Source organism: Scyliorhinus torazame, chromosome 2 (assembly GCF_047496885.1).
Source record: "Scyliorhinus torazame isolate Kashiwa2021f chromosome 2, sScyTor2.1, whole genome shotgun sequence".
In the NCBI taxonomy this organism is placed as follows: domain Eukaryota; kingdom Metazoa; phylum Chordata; class Chondrichthyes; order Carcharhiniformes; family Scyliorhinidae; genus Scyliorhinus; species Scyliorhinus torazame.
In genome coordinates, this window is record NC_092708.1 from 205,658,121 (window position 1) to 205,673,438 (window position 15,318).

The 15,318-nt window shown below is 46.9% G+C and overlaps 1 protein-coding gene across 1 annotated transcript in view; it reads right to left on the bottom strand.

The window, feature by feature from the left end:
• Positions 1-14,702, bottom strand: part of LOC140395356 (ATP-dependent 6-phosphofructokinase, liver type-like) — a 98,176-nt gene extending 83,474 nt beyond the window's left edge. Inside the window, exon 1 of the mRNA XM_072483008.1 lies at positions 14,399-14,702. Within this exon, the coding sequence (XP_072339109.1) occupies positions 14,399-14,483 (85 nt within the window). The 5' untranslated portion in view covers positions 14,484-14,702. The remainder of the gene's footprint in view (positions 1-14,398) is intronic.
• Between the last annotated feature and the right edge of the window lie 616 nt (positions 14,703-15,318).

Sequence of the window (15,318 nt, forward strand, 5' to 3'; positions counted from 1 at the left end):
CTGCAAGGGCCTACGAAATGTGTATGGAAATAAAACATTATCAGGGCTGAGGTTGGTTGGGCCCTTGAGGTGGAAGGTAAACCCCTCCTAAAGAATCATTTCGACTGAAAGTGCGGCATTTCCTCCCCGTGGTCCTGTCAATGGAGCATGGAGCCTCTGACTTCAGTGCCATCTCACCAGCCTGCCACAGGGAGGATACCCCCATTGAGTTGGCAGATTCCGCAAGCAGCAAAATGTCAGCACGCCTGCAAAACTCACCTCTAATTGGGGCCTTGACCATGTTAATTGGCTACCCATCTCTGTGGAATGGACAGCTCATCCTCAGGAAAGATCCCCAGCAGTGCTCAAATGCACCGGGGAGCCACCCCGATGCAGCTACCCCCTATTTTTTATTCAACCCCACCTCCATGCCTACCATCACAACACCAGAAAAATTCAGCCCATTAACTCTGTTTCTCTCTTCACAGATGCTGCCTAACTTGCTGAGTATTTCCAGCATTTTCTCTTGTTTTCTTTCAAGCATCCAGCAGTATTCCATTTTTGGAGGAAAAGAGCATCGTATTGAATTGACGGAAGGGCAGGTGTAGTATCAGTCAGAACTGGAAGGATTAGAGAAGAGCGACCCCAAAAGATTGCCGTGCTGGACTGGGTGGAGCATTTCTGTGAACATTGGGTTCAGAGCGAGTAGAGTGCCTTTGTGACGATGATTGGATATGAGAGTATCGAGATAAAGTTTGGGCAAGCGACAGCCTAGTAGGCCTGTTTTCAATCCAAATGCTACGTTTAAACCATTAATCATAAGGCATAAAATTAGGCAGGAAGTATCATATGAATCTAAAATGTCCCTGGACACTTCTCACATGATTCCACTAAATCTGTGCCTTAAAATCAGAATCACCCATTCAGGTTTTCATATAATTAAGAGCTATTGAGTCATTATGACACAGAAGGAGCCTATTTGACCCATTGGGCTGGATTCTCCGTCCAGCCGCGCCACACTTCAGGTTCACCCCGCCGGCGGGATGCTCCGTTACGCCGGCTGGTCAATAGGGTTTCCCATTGTGGGGAAGCTCCACGCCGTCGGGAAACCCCCGAGCTGCTGGCAAAACGGAGCATCCCGCCGGCGGAGAATCCAGCCCATTGAGTCTATGCTGGCTCTCCGTAGAGTCATCCAACTCAGTCCCACTCCCCTATTTACGGCTGTTTGTGATTTTCAATATAATTTTACAATGGGAACCGAGTACAAGTGAAGGAGAAAGAAGAACACGAAGACTACTTGGGCCTTGTGACAGATGCAGGTGGCTGATTTTAATAGGACTGGAGACCTCAGATATATGATTCACTATTAAAAATCTCATACCGTGGTACTTTTCAATCATTATTGCTCGGTTATTATCTGAACCCATCAAGGCATTTCCGGCCCAGCCGTACAATGTGACCATGCATTTCCATACACCTAATATTTTAAGGTCTTGAGGAAATGTTTTGTTCAGGAATTATAAAAATAATTAGTGCTTTTTGTAAGTAATTTAGAAAATGGCTAAGGCTGTTATTATTCGGATTTAGCAAAGGGCAATGCATTTTGTCCTTCAGATCTCAATAGTATGTCTACAGTGAATTAACGGGTTGAAAACCATAACTGGACTATCACTAGTGGTGCTGGTATTGATGAGAACCATCTGAACTGATGAAATAAAAGGAGGAATGCCACAACATTGAAGTCTGTGGGTGATAGTTCCTATATTACAAATCCCCTCCTCTAGGTTATACTGTTTTATATGCTGCTAAAGTTACTGGTTGATGACACCAAGGGCTGATTCTATAGCATGTTTGAAGGCGGGAGGGCTTGTAAACTGCACCTCATGGTTTGCTCACTGTATTCCTGAACTGTCTCCCATTTTACAGGGGGGCAGTGAAGACATTCAGGTGGCCAGCCTGCCTTTGAGCATTGAGGCCCTTTAATTGGTCAATTAATAGCTACCCTTTTTAAAAAATGGACCCAATTCATTTTTTTTGCCCAATTAAGGGCATTCAGCCCTTATTGCCTGCCCTACATATCTTAGGGTTGGCGGGGGGGGGGGGGGGGGGGGGGGGGGGGAGAGGGGGGGGGGGGGTTTGAAATCCACATAGACAAGGGGAGAATGTGCGTTGATGGCTACTTAAGTGCCTCATTCCACTCCCGCTGCTATATTACCTGCAGCTGGGAAGGGTGCTTTTACTGGACGAGCTGCTGTCAGGCGAAGGATGCCCTGTGTCCATTGGAGGTGGCACCAGGGCAATTTCCGACCTTTAACCCTCCCTGGCCTCTCAAACGCGGACCCCCCCCCCCCCCTCAAACCCAGACCCCCCCCCAATTGGGGTCTGCTCACCAGTCCTATCCAAAATCCCAGATTTAGCAAATCCAGCCTCCATATCCTCCTTTGATAGGTTTGTCGGGGACTGCCTGTAATCCCAGCAGTGGCCAACATTCAAATCTGGGACTACAGAGCAGGCAGCTGGAGGGAGGTGGGGTAGGGGGGCTCACGTCTCACCCTGAACCGCTTAATCCCCCCCCCCCCTCCCCGGCTGTGTGTAAAATAGCTGAGGGGCGGGCAGCTTTTTGATAGGCAGCTGCCAACCAACGTTTTAGTTGGAGTAGGAGGTGATAGAAAGGGGTGGGTTTAACAGGGAACATGGCGCCCTGTAAATTCAAGCCCCAAATTAGGGGTTTTCAAACCCATTGTCCAGAAGGCAGATTTTGAAACTCCGTTCCACATAATCCTTTCTCCGACTTTTCATGCCAACCCCCTATCCAGTCCTAATCAAACTGTTTACCAATTAGATTTTGTGTTAAAAAGTGCGGGACAGCAGGTTGCCACGACAACTGCTAAACTTACTGCACCCGATTGCTGCTACCTAATGAATCACTGCAAAAATGTAACATGCTTGTTACTTAAATTAACATTTGGAAAAAAAACTGAAAAGATGAAAGCCGTTTTTGTGCCCTCATCTAGTGAGGCAGTTGAGAAAAAATATTCTGAATGGAGGCAATGAACCTTAATGGTGTGAAAGTAGGGCACGGGCACTGAATTTAATGCTTCATTTGCATTACATTGTAGCCCAGGATGCAAGTCCAAGGCACGTACTTAGTTTTGCCTGGAGGAAAATCAACCTCTCAGCCTGCTCATGGATTCTTGCAGTTCTATGTTTACTATTAACTTTATTTTTATTCTTTTGTAGGATGTGGGTGCCACTGGCTGGGCCAGCATTTATTGCTCATCCCTAATTACCCTTGAACTTGCATGGCCATTTCAGAAGGCAGTTGGGAGTCAACCACACTACTGTGGGGTCTGGAGTTGCATGTAGGCCAGATCAGCTAAGGATGGCAGATTTCCTTCCCTAAAGGACATTAGCAAACCCAATGGTTTTTTACGACAATCGACAATGGCCATCGCTAGATCTCTACTGAATTCATCTAGATCTTTATTAAATTCAAATTTAACCATCTGCTGTGGTGGGATTTGAACCCCAGTCCCCAGAGCATTAACCTGGGTCTCTGGATTGCTAGTCCAGTGACAATACCACTATGCCCACCTCCCCCGAAACATAAAAATTTGCCAAAAGGAAGTGACCAATTAACAACATTTCAAATGAAAATAACCTGGATTTAAAATTTAATGCCCTACGGCACAAGGAGTAACTGTAGTGACTCAGTTGGTAGCACTCATGCCTGAGTTAAAAGGTTGTGTGTTCAAGTCCCACGCTAGTGTTTTGCGCACAAAATCCAGGTTGACACTCCCAAGTACCGAGGGAGCACTGCAATAGCGGATGTGCCACCCTTTGAGTGAGATGTTAAAGCAAGTTCCCATCTTCCATCTCACGTCGACCTTTAAAAAAAATCCCACTTACATTTATCCCCAAACAAGCATCACTAAAACAGGTGATTCTTTGGTCATTCTCTCATCACTGCATCTGGAATCTTGCTATTTGCACATGTTATGGGCCAGGTTTTAGAGAATCCCAAAGTGTATCATGGAGTTCACCTGACCCACAACTTTTAATAGATTGTGGTATGGGGGGCACACGGCTCACTTTACAGGTATGGTATAGCAGAAAATGGACCAGTGGCTTTTTAAAACAAAACAATGTTAATTCTATGAACTCAAGTTAACCTTTTTAAAACAAAGTGATTATCTTAGCAACCAGTAAATCAAATACAACCCCCAAAGAATACAACACTAAATAATCTGTATGCTGTCCTTTTAACATCCAAAAGGCTTAACACACCTCAAGACTGAAAACATTTATAATTCTTCTGAATTCACCAAATGATTAAGAGATAGTCCTTCATGGCAGAGATCAACAGCAGTGCAGCAAAGACACTCCCAAGCTTTCTCAAACTGAAACTAACAAAGCAGAAGTAGAGCTCAGCTCCACCCACACTCTGATATCACTCCAGTAACATGAGCAGCTCCATTTCTTAAAGGTACATTTCTTAAAGACCCATTTCATAAAGGGTACTCCCACATGACACACAGTATGTTATGCTCCTGACATTTTAAAAAGTATTTCATTGACTGTGAACACTTTGGGTTGGTTGTGAAAAGTGCTTTATGGGAGCAAGTCTTTTTCTTTCTTTGGGTGGAATCTAATGAGGGCAGTGGAGGCCCGATGTGTACCAACAAACTGGCAGCATTCCTGGCAATCTGATCTCCAGGAGCTCGGAGGGAAATATTTCCCCAATTGGCAGTGGGAAACCTGTCACCAGGGTTCCTGACTCCGTGGAGACATTTAATTGCTGCACTTCCCGAGTAGGGTGGAAACTCCATCTCCAGCAAGCTGCCGGCAGCAATGAGCCTGGGCTCCCAGATCATTGTCAGATCCAAAAGAAAAGTAAGTGGGGAGGGGAGCAAGTGCCCCCAACTGACATCCTACAGCCTTCCCATCTGGACTCATTGAATTCTGTAGGTCAATGAGGACGAGACTGACAGGTGAGCAGAGGTGAGCGGAACGTCGGGAACATAGTGCAGTACAGAATGCAGGCACTTAGTCAAGTATAGGGAGGGAGGAGGAAAGTCGCCAGGGAGGGTGGAATCAAGGGTACCATTGGCAATGGTAGGGGAAAGAGGTGGGGATATGAAGATGATTAAAAGGTAAATCACATCTATCTCGTCCACTGAATCTTTTAAGCAGGTCACTGATACCGTGGATAAGAGCTGTGTATTGATGTTATCTTTGCAAAATAGGTGGCACGGTAGCACAGTGGTTAACACTTTGGTTTCACAGCACCAGGGATCCGTGTTCGATTCCCGGCTTCGGTCACTGTCTGTGCGGAGTCTGCACGTTCTCCCCGTGTCTGCGTGGGATTCCTCTGGGCGTAATGGTTTCCTCCCACAAGTCCTGAAAGACGAGCTTGTTAGGTGAATTGGACATTCTGAATTCTCCCTCAATGTACCTGAACAGGCGCCGGAATGTGGTGACTAGGGGATTTTCACAGTAACTTCAGGTGGGGTTACTGGGATGGAGTGGAGGTGTGGGCTTAAGTAGGGTGCTCTTTAAAAAAAAAAGGGCCGGTGCATATTTGAAGGGCCGAATGGCCTCCTTCGGCACTGTAAATTCTATGATTCATTGCAGCGTTAATGTGAGCGTACTTGTGACTTTAATAAAGATTATTATTATTATATGGGGATGTTTGGAACTCTATTTCCCCAAAAGGTTACGGATGTTGGGACAAAAAGCAGTACACTGGTTGCAAGTTGCTTTGGGATGCCCAAGGATATGAAAGGCAGTATATATTTTTCTTGCTTCTACAGGAAGTGTGAAATGAGTGTGACACGTGCTTTACCACATTGGTAGACTCATCAATAACCGTTTTCAGAATGTCTGCATCTTAGAAGTTTCTGGAAAGCTTGCTCAAAAAATATACAGGTCAACCGAAGGTTAAACCCAGAATTTATGCGACAGTCCTCGCATAGTTGTCAGAGTTGGCTCATTTAGCAGCAGTCAGATTTAGATTGGGAAGGTTTAAAAGATAGGTGAGAGATGCAACGGACTGAAGGGAGCTCAGTGGGCATCAGGAATTAACATTCATGTTACAGCTTGCTTGTAGTGCCCAGATTGAAACCACAGAGCAAATGATGTAAGGAGGAGCTGAGATTACAGCTCGAGTCCCGATTTGAGCAGTCAACCTCAAAGAAACATTGGAAATCTGAAATAAGCCACATTGGTGCTTTATATGGGCTTTGTTAAAATAAGCAACAAAATACACATAACACTGGTTCCCAAATTTCAGAAGTTTTCGGATACACCACTCAAGAAAATCAGAGAGCTTTAGAGTCAGAGTTTTACAGCACAAAAAGAGACCCTTTGGACCATCGTGTCCTTGTTGGCCATCAAACACTTCTATTCTAATCCAATTTTCCAGCACTTGGTCTGTAGCCTTTAACCTGTGGGTTTCAAGTGCTCATCTAAATGCTTCTTAAACGTTGGGAGGATTCCCGCCACCACCACCCTTTTAGGCGGTGAGTTCCAGATTCCCACCATCCTCTGGGTGAAAAACTTTTAAATTCCTGGGAGTTACCATCACCAACAGTCTGTCCTGGTCCACTCACATTGATGCAACAGTCAAGAAAGCCCAACGATGTCTCTACTTCCTACGGAAGCTAAAGAAATTCAGCATGTCTGTATCGACTCTCACAAACTTCTACAGATGTGCCATAGAGAGCATCCTATCCGGCTGCATCACAGCTTGGTATGGCAACTGCTCGGTCCAAGAGTGCAAGAAACTGCAGAGTACGGTGAACTCAGCCTAATGCATCACACAAGCTTGCCACCCTCCCATTGATTCTGTCTACACCTCCCGCTGCCTCAGGAAGGCAGACATCATTGTCAGAGACCCCTCACACTCAGACTTTGCCCTCTTCCAGACCCTTCCATCAGGCAGAAGTCTGAAGACCCGTACATCCTGACACAGGAACAGCTTCTTCCCCACAGCTACTAGACTCAACGGCTCTCCCTCGGACTGATCTGTTCCCTGTAAGACATTATTCACGACGCCCTATGCTGCTCTTGCTCATGTATTTGTTGTTTGGCCCCTTGTTCCGCACTGCAACCAATTATTTATTTGTCGATGTACTTTGTTAATTATTCTTTTTGTCTACTGTGTAAGTTCCCTTGGCCACAGAAAAATGCTTTTCACTGTACTTCGGTACATACAACAATCAATCAAATCTCTGCCCCCTGGTTATTGATCCCTCTAATGAGGGGAAAGTTTCTTCCTATCGACCCTATCTATATCCCTCATAACTTTATACTCCACGATGAGGTCCCCGCTCAGCCTTCTCTGCTCCAAGGAAAACAATCCTTTCTAACCAGCCTCTCTTTATAGCTGAAACTCGCCAGCCCAGGCAACATCCCAGTGAATCTCCTTTGCACTCCCTCTAGTCCAATTACATCCTTCCTATAGTGTGGCGACCAGAACTGCTCACAGTACTCTAGTTATGGCCTAATGTGCGGATTACACAGCTCCATCGTAATATCCCTGCTCTTATATTCTGTGCCTCAGGTAAAGGCGAGTATACCATATGCCTTCTTAACCACCTTATCTACCTGTCCTGTTGCCTTCAGGGATCTATAGACATGCACCCCAAGGTTCCTCTGATCCTCTGCATTTCCTCGTGTCCTACCATGCATTGTATATTCCATTGTCTTGTTAGTCCTCCCAAAATGGATCACCTCACACTTCTCAGGGTTAAATTCCATTTGCCACAGTTCTGTCCATCTGACCAGCCAGTCTTTCAGGTCCTGTAATCCATGGCTTGCATCCTCGCTATTTACACCACCACCAATCTTCGTGTCATCTGCAAACTTACTGATCATACCCCCCACATTCACATCTAGATCATTAATGTACACTACAGACAGCAAGGGACCCAGCACCGATCCCTGCGGTACACCGCTGGACACATGCTTCCAGTCACACAAATAATCTTCGACCATTACCCCCCGCCTCCCATCACTAAGCCAATTTTGGATCCAATTTGGAAAATTGCCCTGGATTCCATGGGCTCTTACCTTCTTGATCACTGTCTCATGCAGGACCTTGTCAAAAGAATTACTGAAGTCCACGTAGATTACATCAAATGCACTGCCCTTATTTACACACCTGGTCACCGCCTCGAAAAATTCACTGAAATTTGTTACACATGATGTTCCCTCTGACAAAGCCATGCTGACTATCCTTGATTGATCCTTGCCTCTCAAGTGCAAATTAATTCTGTCCCTCAGATTTTTCTTCCTCCCAATAAATTAGACTCACTGGTCAGTAATGGTTTTCCCTACTTCAGTAATGGTACCACATTAGCTGTCCTCCATATGTCTGGCACCTCTCCTGTGGCCAGAGAGGATTTGAAAATTAGTGTCAGAACCCCTGCATCCCATGCCTCACACAGCAGCCTAGGATACATCTCATCCTGGTCTGGGGATTTATCCACTGTTCAGCCTGTTAGAACCGCCAACACCTCCTCCCTCTCAATTATATCACATTCCCCCTCCCTGCTTTCTGTACCTTCATCGTCCTTCTTTATAGTGAACAAATGCAAAACATCTGCCAGTGTTTTTTTTCACTCTCCCAATTTATTTTTTAACTACCCCCTGCATTTTTTATACTCCTCTTGGCCAGGACATCCACTGTTTTGAGCTCCCCAAATCTACACAAGCCTTCCTTTTTTTTTCCTTATCCAGTGCTGTATATCCCTTGACATCCAGGGTTACCGGAGTGTGTTGGTCCCACCCTTTGCCTTTACAGGAACATGTTGGCATTGTACTTTCTTTATTGCCTTTTTGAATGACTCCCACTGCTCTAATGCAAATCTTCCGACAAGTAGCTGCCGCCTGTCCACTTTGGCCAGATCCTGTCTTGTCCTAAGAAAACAGGCCTTCCCCCAGTTCAGAAACCTTATTTCTGGTTCATCTTTGCACTTTTCCATAGCTACTTTAAATCTTACCGAGTTATGGTCACCATCACCGAAATGCTCCTCCACTGACACCTCTACCACCTGCCTGGCCTCATTCACTAAAATTAGGCTAAGTACCACCCCCTCTTTTGTAGGACTTTTAAAGTCAGGGTTTTTCAAAGTGCAGGTTGCGACCTGTGGGAGAGTCGCGGGCAAGTGTCAGGAGGGTCCCAAAGCGATCAGTCGCATCGCTCCGTTGGTGGTCCTAATTGCAGGAGAAGCGCCCAACAGCCGCTACCGGCTTTTAAATTTAGAATGGCGCCCACTGTCGTCTTTCAAATAAGAAGGAAATGAGATGGTGTGAAGTCTTCGGCCAGAAGCGCCAGCAGAGAGCAGGTCACATGCCCTGCACGTACACTTGACGTCAAACGCCCTCCATGTATGTGCTCTTGGTGCCAAATTACAGAACAGAGCTGCTTCCATTTTCTAACTGCTGGCAAGAGGACTGTGAAGGTGGATCGTTTTCTTAAGAGAAGGCCGGAGACTCAAATAGGCAGTGTACCTACTGGACAGGATCTCACAACAGAACCTTTAGAAGAGGTTAGAAGAGATGCTCAGAAGAGTCCAAAGCTAGTGTTAGCTCTATACAGAGCTCCAGGGCCTCCGATAACAGCCTACAAAGAAGAATCTTAACTCGGGAGCAAAGCAGTATAAAGAGGATTTTTTTTTTTTTTTTAAGTAGTGTTTTGTCAATTGACCCAATGCAAATAAGGGTGCAATGCCCATGTGTGTTATATGCACGGAAGTACTGGCAAATAAGAGAAGTTTCAGATTTTGAAACAGTAGTGGGTGAAAACTTTATTTTGAGGTTGAGACTCCAGGTCAGTTAACTTAAGCGTTGACTCCAAATTAAAAGACTATGCTGCTGTACCTGACCTGTGATACCAGATTAAAACACATCAATACACTGTCAGCATTCTGGAGTAGCATCTCCCAGGAGTATCTAGTGCTGAGTAAAACAAGCATTTTGTTGATACACAATGATCTACAAGTGTGAGGTTGGAATTTCCATATTCATAAAGATGAAGACAGCACAAAGGAAATCAATGAAGTCTGCATCTGATATGCGCACTGTCCTCTCCTCCTTTGAACCTGATTCAAGTGAGGTCGTGAGGGCCAAGCATTAAAGGTAAGCGAATGTGACACATGTTGCGAAGGTCAATAAATCGTAGAATCCCTAGTGCGGAAGGAGGCCATTTGGATTGGATTTTGTTTATTGTCACATGTACCAAGGTACAGTAAGAGCGGCAAAGAAGCTGTTTTTGAGTCTGTTCGTGCTTGTGCTCAGACATTTGTATTTCCTGCCCGATGGAAGAAGTTGGAAGAATGAGTAAGCCGGGCGGGAGGGGTCTTTGATTATGCTGCCCGCTTTCCCCAGGCAGCGGGAGGTTCTGCCCATTGAGTCTGCACCAACCCTCTGAAAGAGCACCCAACCTAGGCCCACACACCCGCCCTATCCCTGTAAACCCACCTAACCTTTGAGCACTAAGGGGCAATTTAGTATGGCCAATTCTCCTAAACTGCACGTCTTTGGACTGTGGTGGAAACCGGAGCACCCGGAGGAAACCCACACTGACACGGGGAGAACATGCAAACTCCACACAGTCAATCAAGGAATCAAGCCCAGGTCCCTGGCACTGTGAGGCAGCAGTGGCTGGTGTGGGTTGTGAAGGACCCAGGAAAAAAGGTTTGAAAAACACTGTTGTAAGTGCTGGCTCAAAAAGCTCTCCAGGGTGCAATTTAAGAATTTCACCCCTCTAAGCCTTTCAGTCAGTCGTTGCCCATCTCAAATAATGTCATGAAGTTGAAATCCCCTACTATTATTACCCTATTAATTTAACAGTAGGGGATGAGAGGAATCAAAATACACGACAATGCAGATTGGTATTGCATTCTAAACATTTTTAAGTTTGGGACTAAAAATATGCCAAAGCAGGCGAAATGTTTTCCTTTGAACATCATTCATGCACGCATGGCATGCCTGAACAGGCAGCAACTTTGAATAAAATCTACGGAGACCAGTGCTGAAGTGTGTCCCTAACTGATTTGCAATCTCCACAACCCCCCCCCAACTAACCAAGGACTCTCTCCTCTTCCACCCCCAACTAACCATGTTCTCTCTCCTCTCCCCGACCCCCCACTAACTAAGGTCTCTCCCTCTCCCCAAACCGTACGAAGTCTTACAACACCAGGTTAAAGTCCAACAGGTTTGTTTCGATGTCACTAGCTTTCGGAGCGCTGCTCCTTCCTCAGGTGAATGAAGAGGTCTGTTCCAGAAACACATATATAGACAAATTCAAAGATGCCAAACAATGCTAGGAATGCGAGCATTAGCAGGTGATTAAATCTTTACAGATCCAGAGATGGGGTAACCCCAGGTTAAAGAGGTGTGAATTGTCTCAAGCCAGGACAGTTGGCAGGATTTCGCAGGCCAGATGGTGGGGGATGAATGTAATGTGACATGAATCCCAGGTCCCGGTTGAGGCCGCACTCATGTGTGCGGAACTTGGCTATAAGTTTCTGCTCGGCGATTCTGCGTTGTCGCGGGTCCTGAAGGCCGCCTAGGAGAACGCTTACCCGGAGATCAGAGGCTGAATGCCCTTGACTGCTGAAGTGTTCCCCGACTGGAAGGGAACATTCCTGCCTGGTGATTGTTGCGCGGTGTCCGTTCATTCGTTGTCGCAGCGTCTGCATGGTCTCGCCAATGTACCACGCTTCGGGACATCCTTTCCTGCAGCGTATGAGGTAGACAACGTTGGCCGAGTCGCACGAGTATGTACCGCGTACCTGGTGGGTGGTGTTCTCACGTGTAATAGTGGTATCCATGTCGATGATCTGGCACGTCTTGCAGAGATTGCCATGACAGGATTGTGTGGTGTCGTGGTCACTGTTCTGAAGACTGGGTAGTTTGCTGCACACAATGGTTCGTTTGAGGTTGCGCGGTTGTTTGAAGGCAAGTAGTGGGGGTGTGGGGATGACCTTGGCAAGATGTTCATCGTCATCAATGACGTGTTGAAGGCTGTGAAGAAGATGACGTAGTTTCTCCGCTCCGGGGAAGTACTGGACGACGAAGGGTATTCTGTCGGTTGTGTCCCATGTTTGTCTTCTGAGGAGGTCGGTCCGGTTTTTCGCTGTGGCGCGTTGGAACTGTCGATCGATGAGTCGAGTGCCATATCCCGTTCGTACGAGGGCATCTTTCAACGTCTGTAAATGTCTGTTACGCTCCTCCTCGTCTGAGCAGATCCTGTGTATACGGAGCGCTTGTCCATAGGGGATGGCTTCTTTAATGTGTTGAGGGTGGAAGCTGGAGAAGTGGAGCATCATGAGGTTATCCGTGGGTTTGCGGTAAAGCGAAGTGCTGAGGTGACCGTCCTTGATGGAGACGAGTGTGTCCAAGAATGCAACTGATTTTGGAGAGTAGTCCATGGTGAGTCTGATGGTTGGATGGAACTTATTAATGTCATCGTGTAGTCGTTTCAGTGATTCTTCGCCGTGGGTCCAAAGGAAAAAAATGTCATCGATGTATCTGGTGTATAACATCGGTTGAAGGTCCTGTGCGGTGAGTAGGTCCTGTTCAAACTTGTGCATGAAGATGTTGGCGTATTGGGGTGCGAATTTGGTCCCCATGGCTGTTCCGTGCGTCTGGATGAAGAACTTGTTGTCGAAGGTGAAGACGTTGTGATCCAGAATGAAGCGGATGAGTTGCAGAATTGCGTCCTGAGATTGGCAGTTGTCGGTGTTGAGTACTGAGGCTGTTGCAGCAATGCAGTCGTCATGGGGGATGCTGGTGTAGAGTGCCGAGACGTCCATTGTGACGAGGAATGTTCCTGGTTCAACTGGTCCATGGGTGCTGAGTTTCTGTAGGAAGTCCGTTGTGTCGCGACAGAAGCTGGGTGTACCTTGTACGATGGGTTTCAAGATGCCCTCGATGTAGCCAGAGAGGTTCTCACACAGGGTCCCATTGCCTGAAACGATAGGGCGGCCTGGTGTGTTGGCCTTATGTATTTTTGGGAGGCAGTAGAGATCTCCAATGCGGGGAGTACGTGGGATGAGAGCACGTAGGGTGCTCTGAAGATCTGGATCCAAGGTCTTGATCAGTCTGTTAAGTTGGCGGATGTGTTCCTTGGTCGGATCTGCGGGTAACTGTCTGTAGTGTTCTTGGTTGTTCAGTTGTCGGTATACTTCTTTGCAGTAGTCCGTTCTGTTCAGTACGACAGTGGCCCCCCCCCTTTGTCTGCTGGTTTGATGACGATGCTGTGGTTGGTCTTGAGAGGGCGGATGGCATTGCGTTGTGCTTGGGTGACGTTCGGGGTTGTCTTGTGAATGCGACTGATGAATCTGGCATTGACGCGACTCCTGACGGCTTGAGCATACATGTCGAGTCTAAGGCAGCGGCCTTCCGGAGGGGTCCAATTCGATTCTTTCCTCTTCGGTTGCCGCACCGCAGATCTCTCGGTCTGCTGTTCCGGTCGGTCTGCTCCCCAAACCAACCAAGGTCCCTCTCTCTTCCCCCACAACCCAACCCAACCCCAACCCCAACCGAGGTCTATATCTCCCCCTATCCTCACACACCCACCCAACAACTCTTGACAGACGAATGCCCAGGGACAACCTGCCAGACTGCACGTCCTCCACCACGTGACCCCACATTCGCCGCCGCCATCATTGAGACTGGCAGAAAAAGGTGGCGGTGGGGGGGAAAGAGAAAAATTAACCATCGCCATTTTCAAACCCACAATGTTATTCTTCGCGCGTTTGTCGAAAGGGATTGGAAAATAAGAAAACTTCCCGGAGCTAAAAATGAACAACCCACGCCCTCAACCGGCCGTCTGCCCGTATCAATGATGGCGGCGGGTTGATTTTTTTTTTGGATTTCCCCGTTGGGCTCGAGCGCTTTCCGTTATAGAGAAAAGAGCGGCGCGCGGGGTCGGGCCAGTCACACATTCAGCAGCGTTCACTCACACTGAGAGATTAAAGGTCCAAATCTGACATGCAATGTTGAAAAAACAAGTCAAATTTTCCATTATCTCTAATAAATATCGCGAACTAAATCCGACCAACATTCCACTCGGAGAAACAGCATCGAATAGTCTATTGATCGATAAATGAAAGAAAGCCCCTTTCACAGAGAGCAGCAATCGCTTTGGCGGCGACCACCTCCCTTTGACCACCCGCAATCGCTTTTTAAAATTGCTTCATTTAAAAAAAATTCCACCACTTTAAATGTCTCATTTGGTCACTTATTTATAAGCATCTGAGAAATTAATCCTCGCTGTGCTGCCTTCTCCCCTCATGTATTACAAGTGGGGTTGGTGAAATGCCGCAGTGTTTATATGCTCTCCGTTCCCGGAGATCGCAGCTGCTGGCTTATCTATATCCAAAAAAATCTAAAGGGAGAATGTTACCTTGTGCATCCCCCCCGCTGGTCAACACCGCGATGGATTTCCCAGCGCCTCTGCTCCTCAGTTGCTCCATGTCCACTTGTGCCATGATGTCCTCTTTATTGTGCACCTGATTCCTCCTTCCTCCCCTTGCAAGCTTCCTGCTTTTTTGGGTGGGTGTGTTGGAGAAAGTGGGGGAGGGGAGCGGGGTGGGGTAGATGTTACCTTTGCCCCCTGATCACCGTGTCTCACGACTCAAGCAGAGAGCCTTCCAACTCAATAACTAAAGACAAAATGACCCAGTCAAGGCATGCCCACATGCAATCTGTGTCTCATAACTCCGCCCTCATATATCCCTTCAGCTTATTTAGTTTCTTTCTGACACAGTCATTTAACCAAGGGTACCCCACCCTGCAGCCCCAGATAAGCCTTTAATCTGTGTCACAATTCGTGCCCGCAGGGGTGAACTTGCAGGTTCGTTTTGGGGCTCATTTCCTCCTCTTGCATGTTTGCGCATTCGCCCTCCTCCTTGCAAAAGCCAGAAACCATTCTGATGCCAAACACAGAGTTGAAGCGTGAGAACCTGAAAAGCAGCATTACCTCGCCCCGCCTTTCAGTTCAAGCTGTGGATTTTGCCCTTGACTGATTTGGCCCTCCACGCTCTGGTTTTATTTCAGGGATAAGAAATAAGACTCCCGCTAAACATGAAGGACACTTCAACGCTCATTGCACGTTAATAAAAAATAACGTGCGTTCATCTAGGGTCACGACACCACTCAGGCATTCCAAATGAAATACTTGGAAGCATTTTCATTGTTGTTTTGTAGGTAAGCGCGGCAGCTGTTCGGTGCATAGCAAGATCCCATGAACAGCACTGAGTTGAACGATGAGCAAACCCTGAGTGGTTTTGGTTGGGGTGAGAAATATTGGTTCAGGGAATAGTG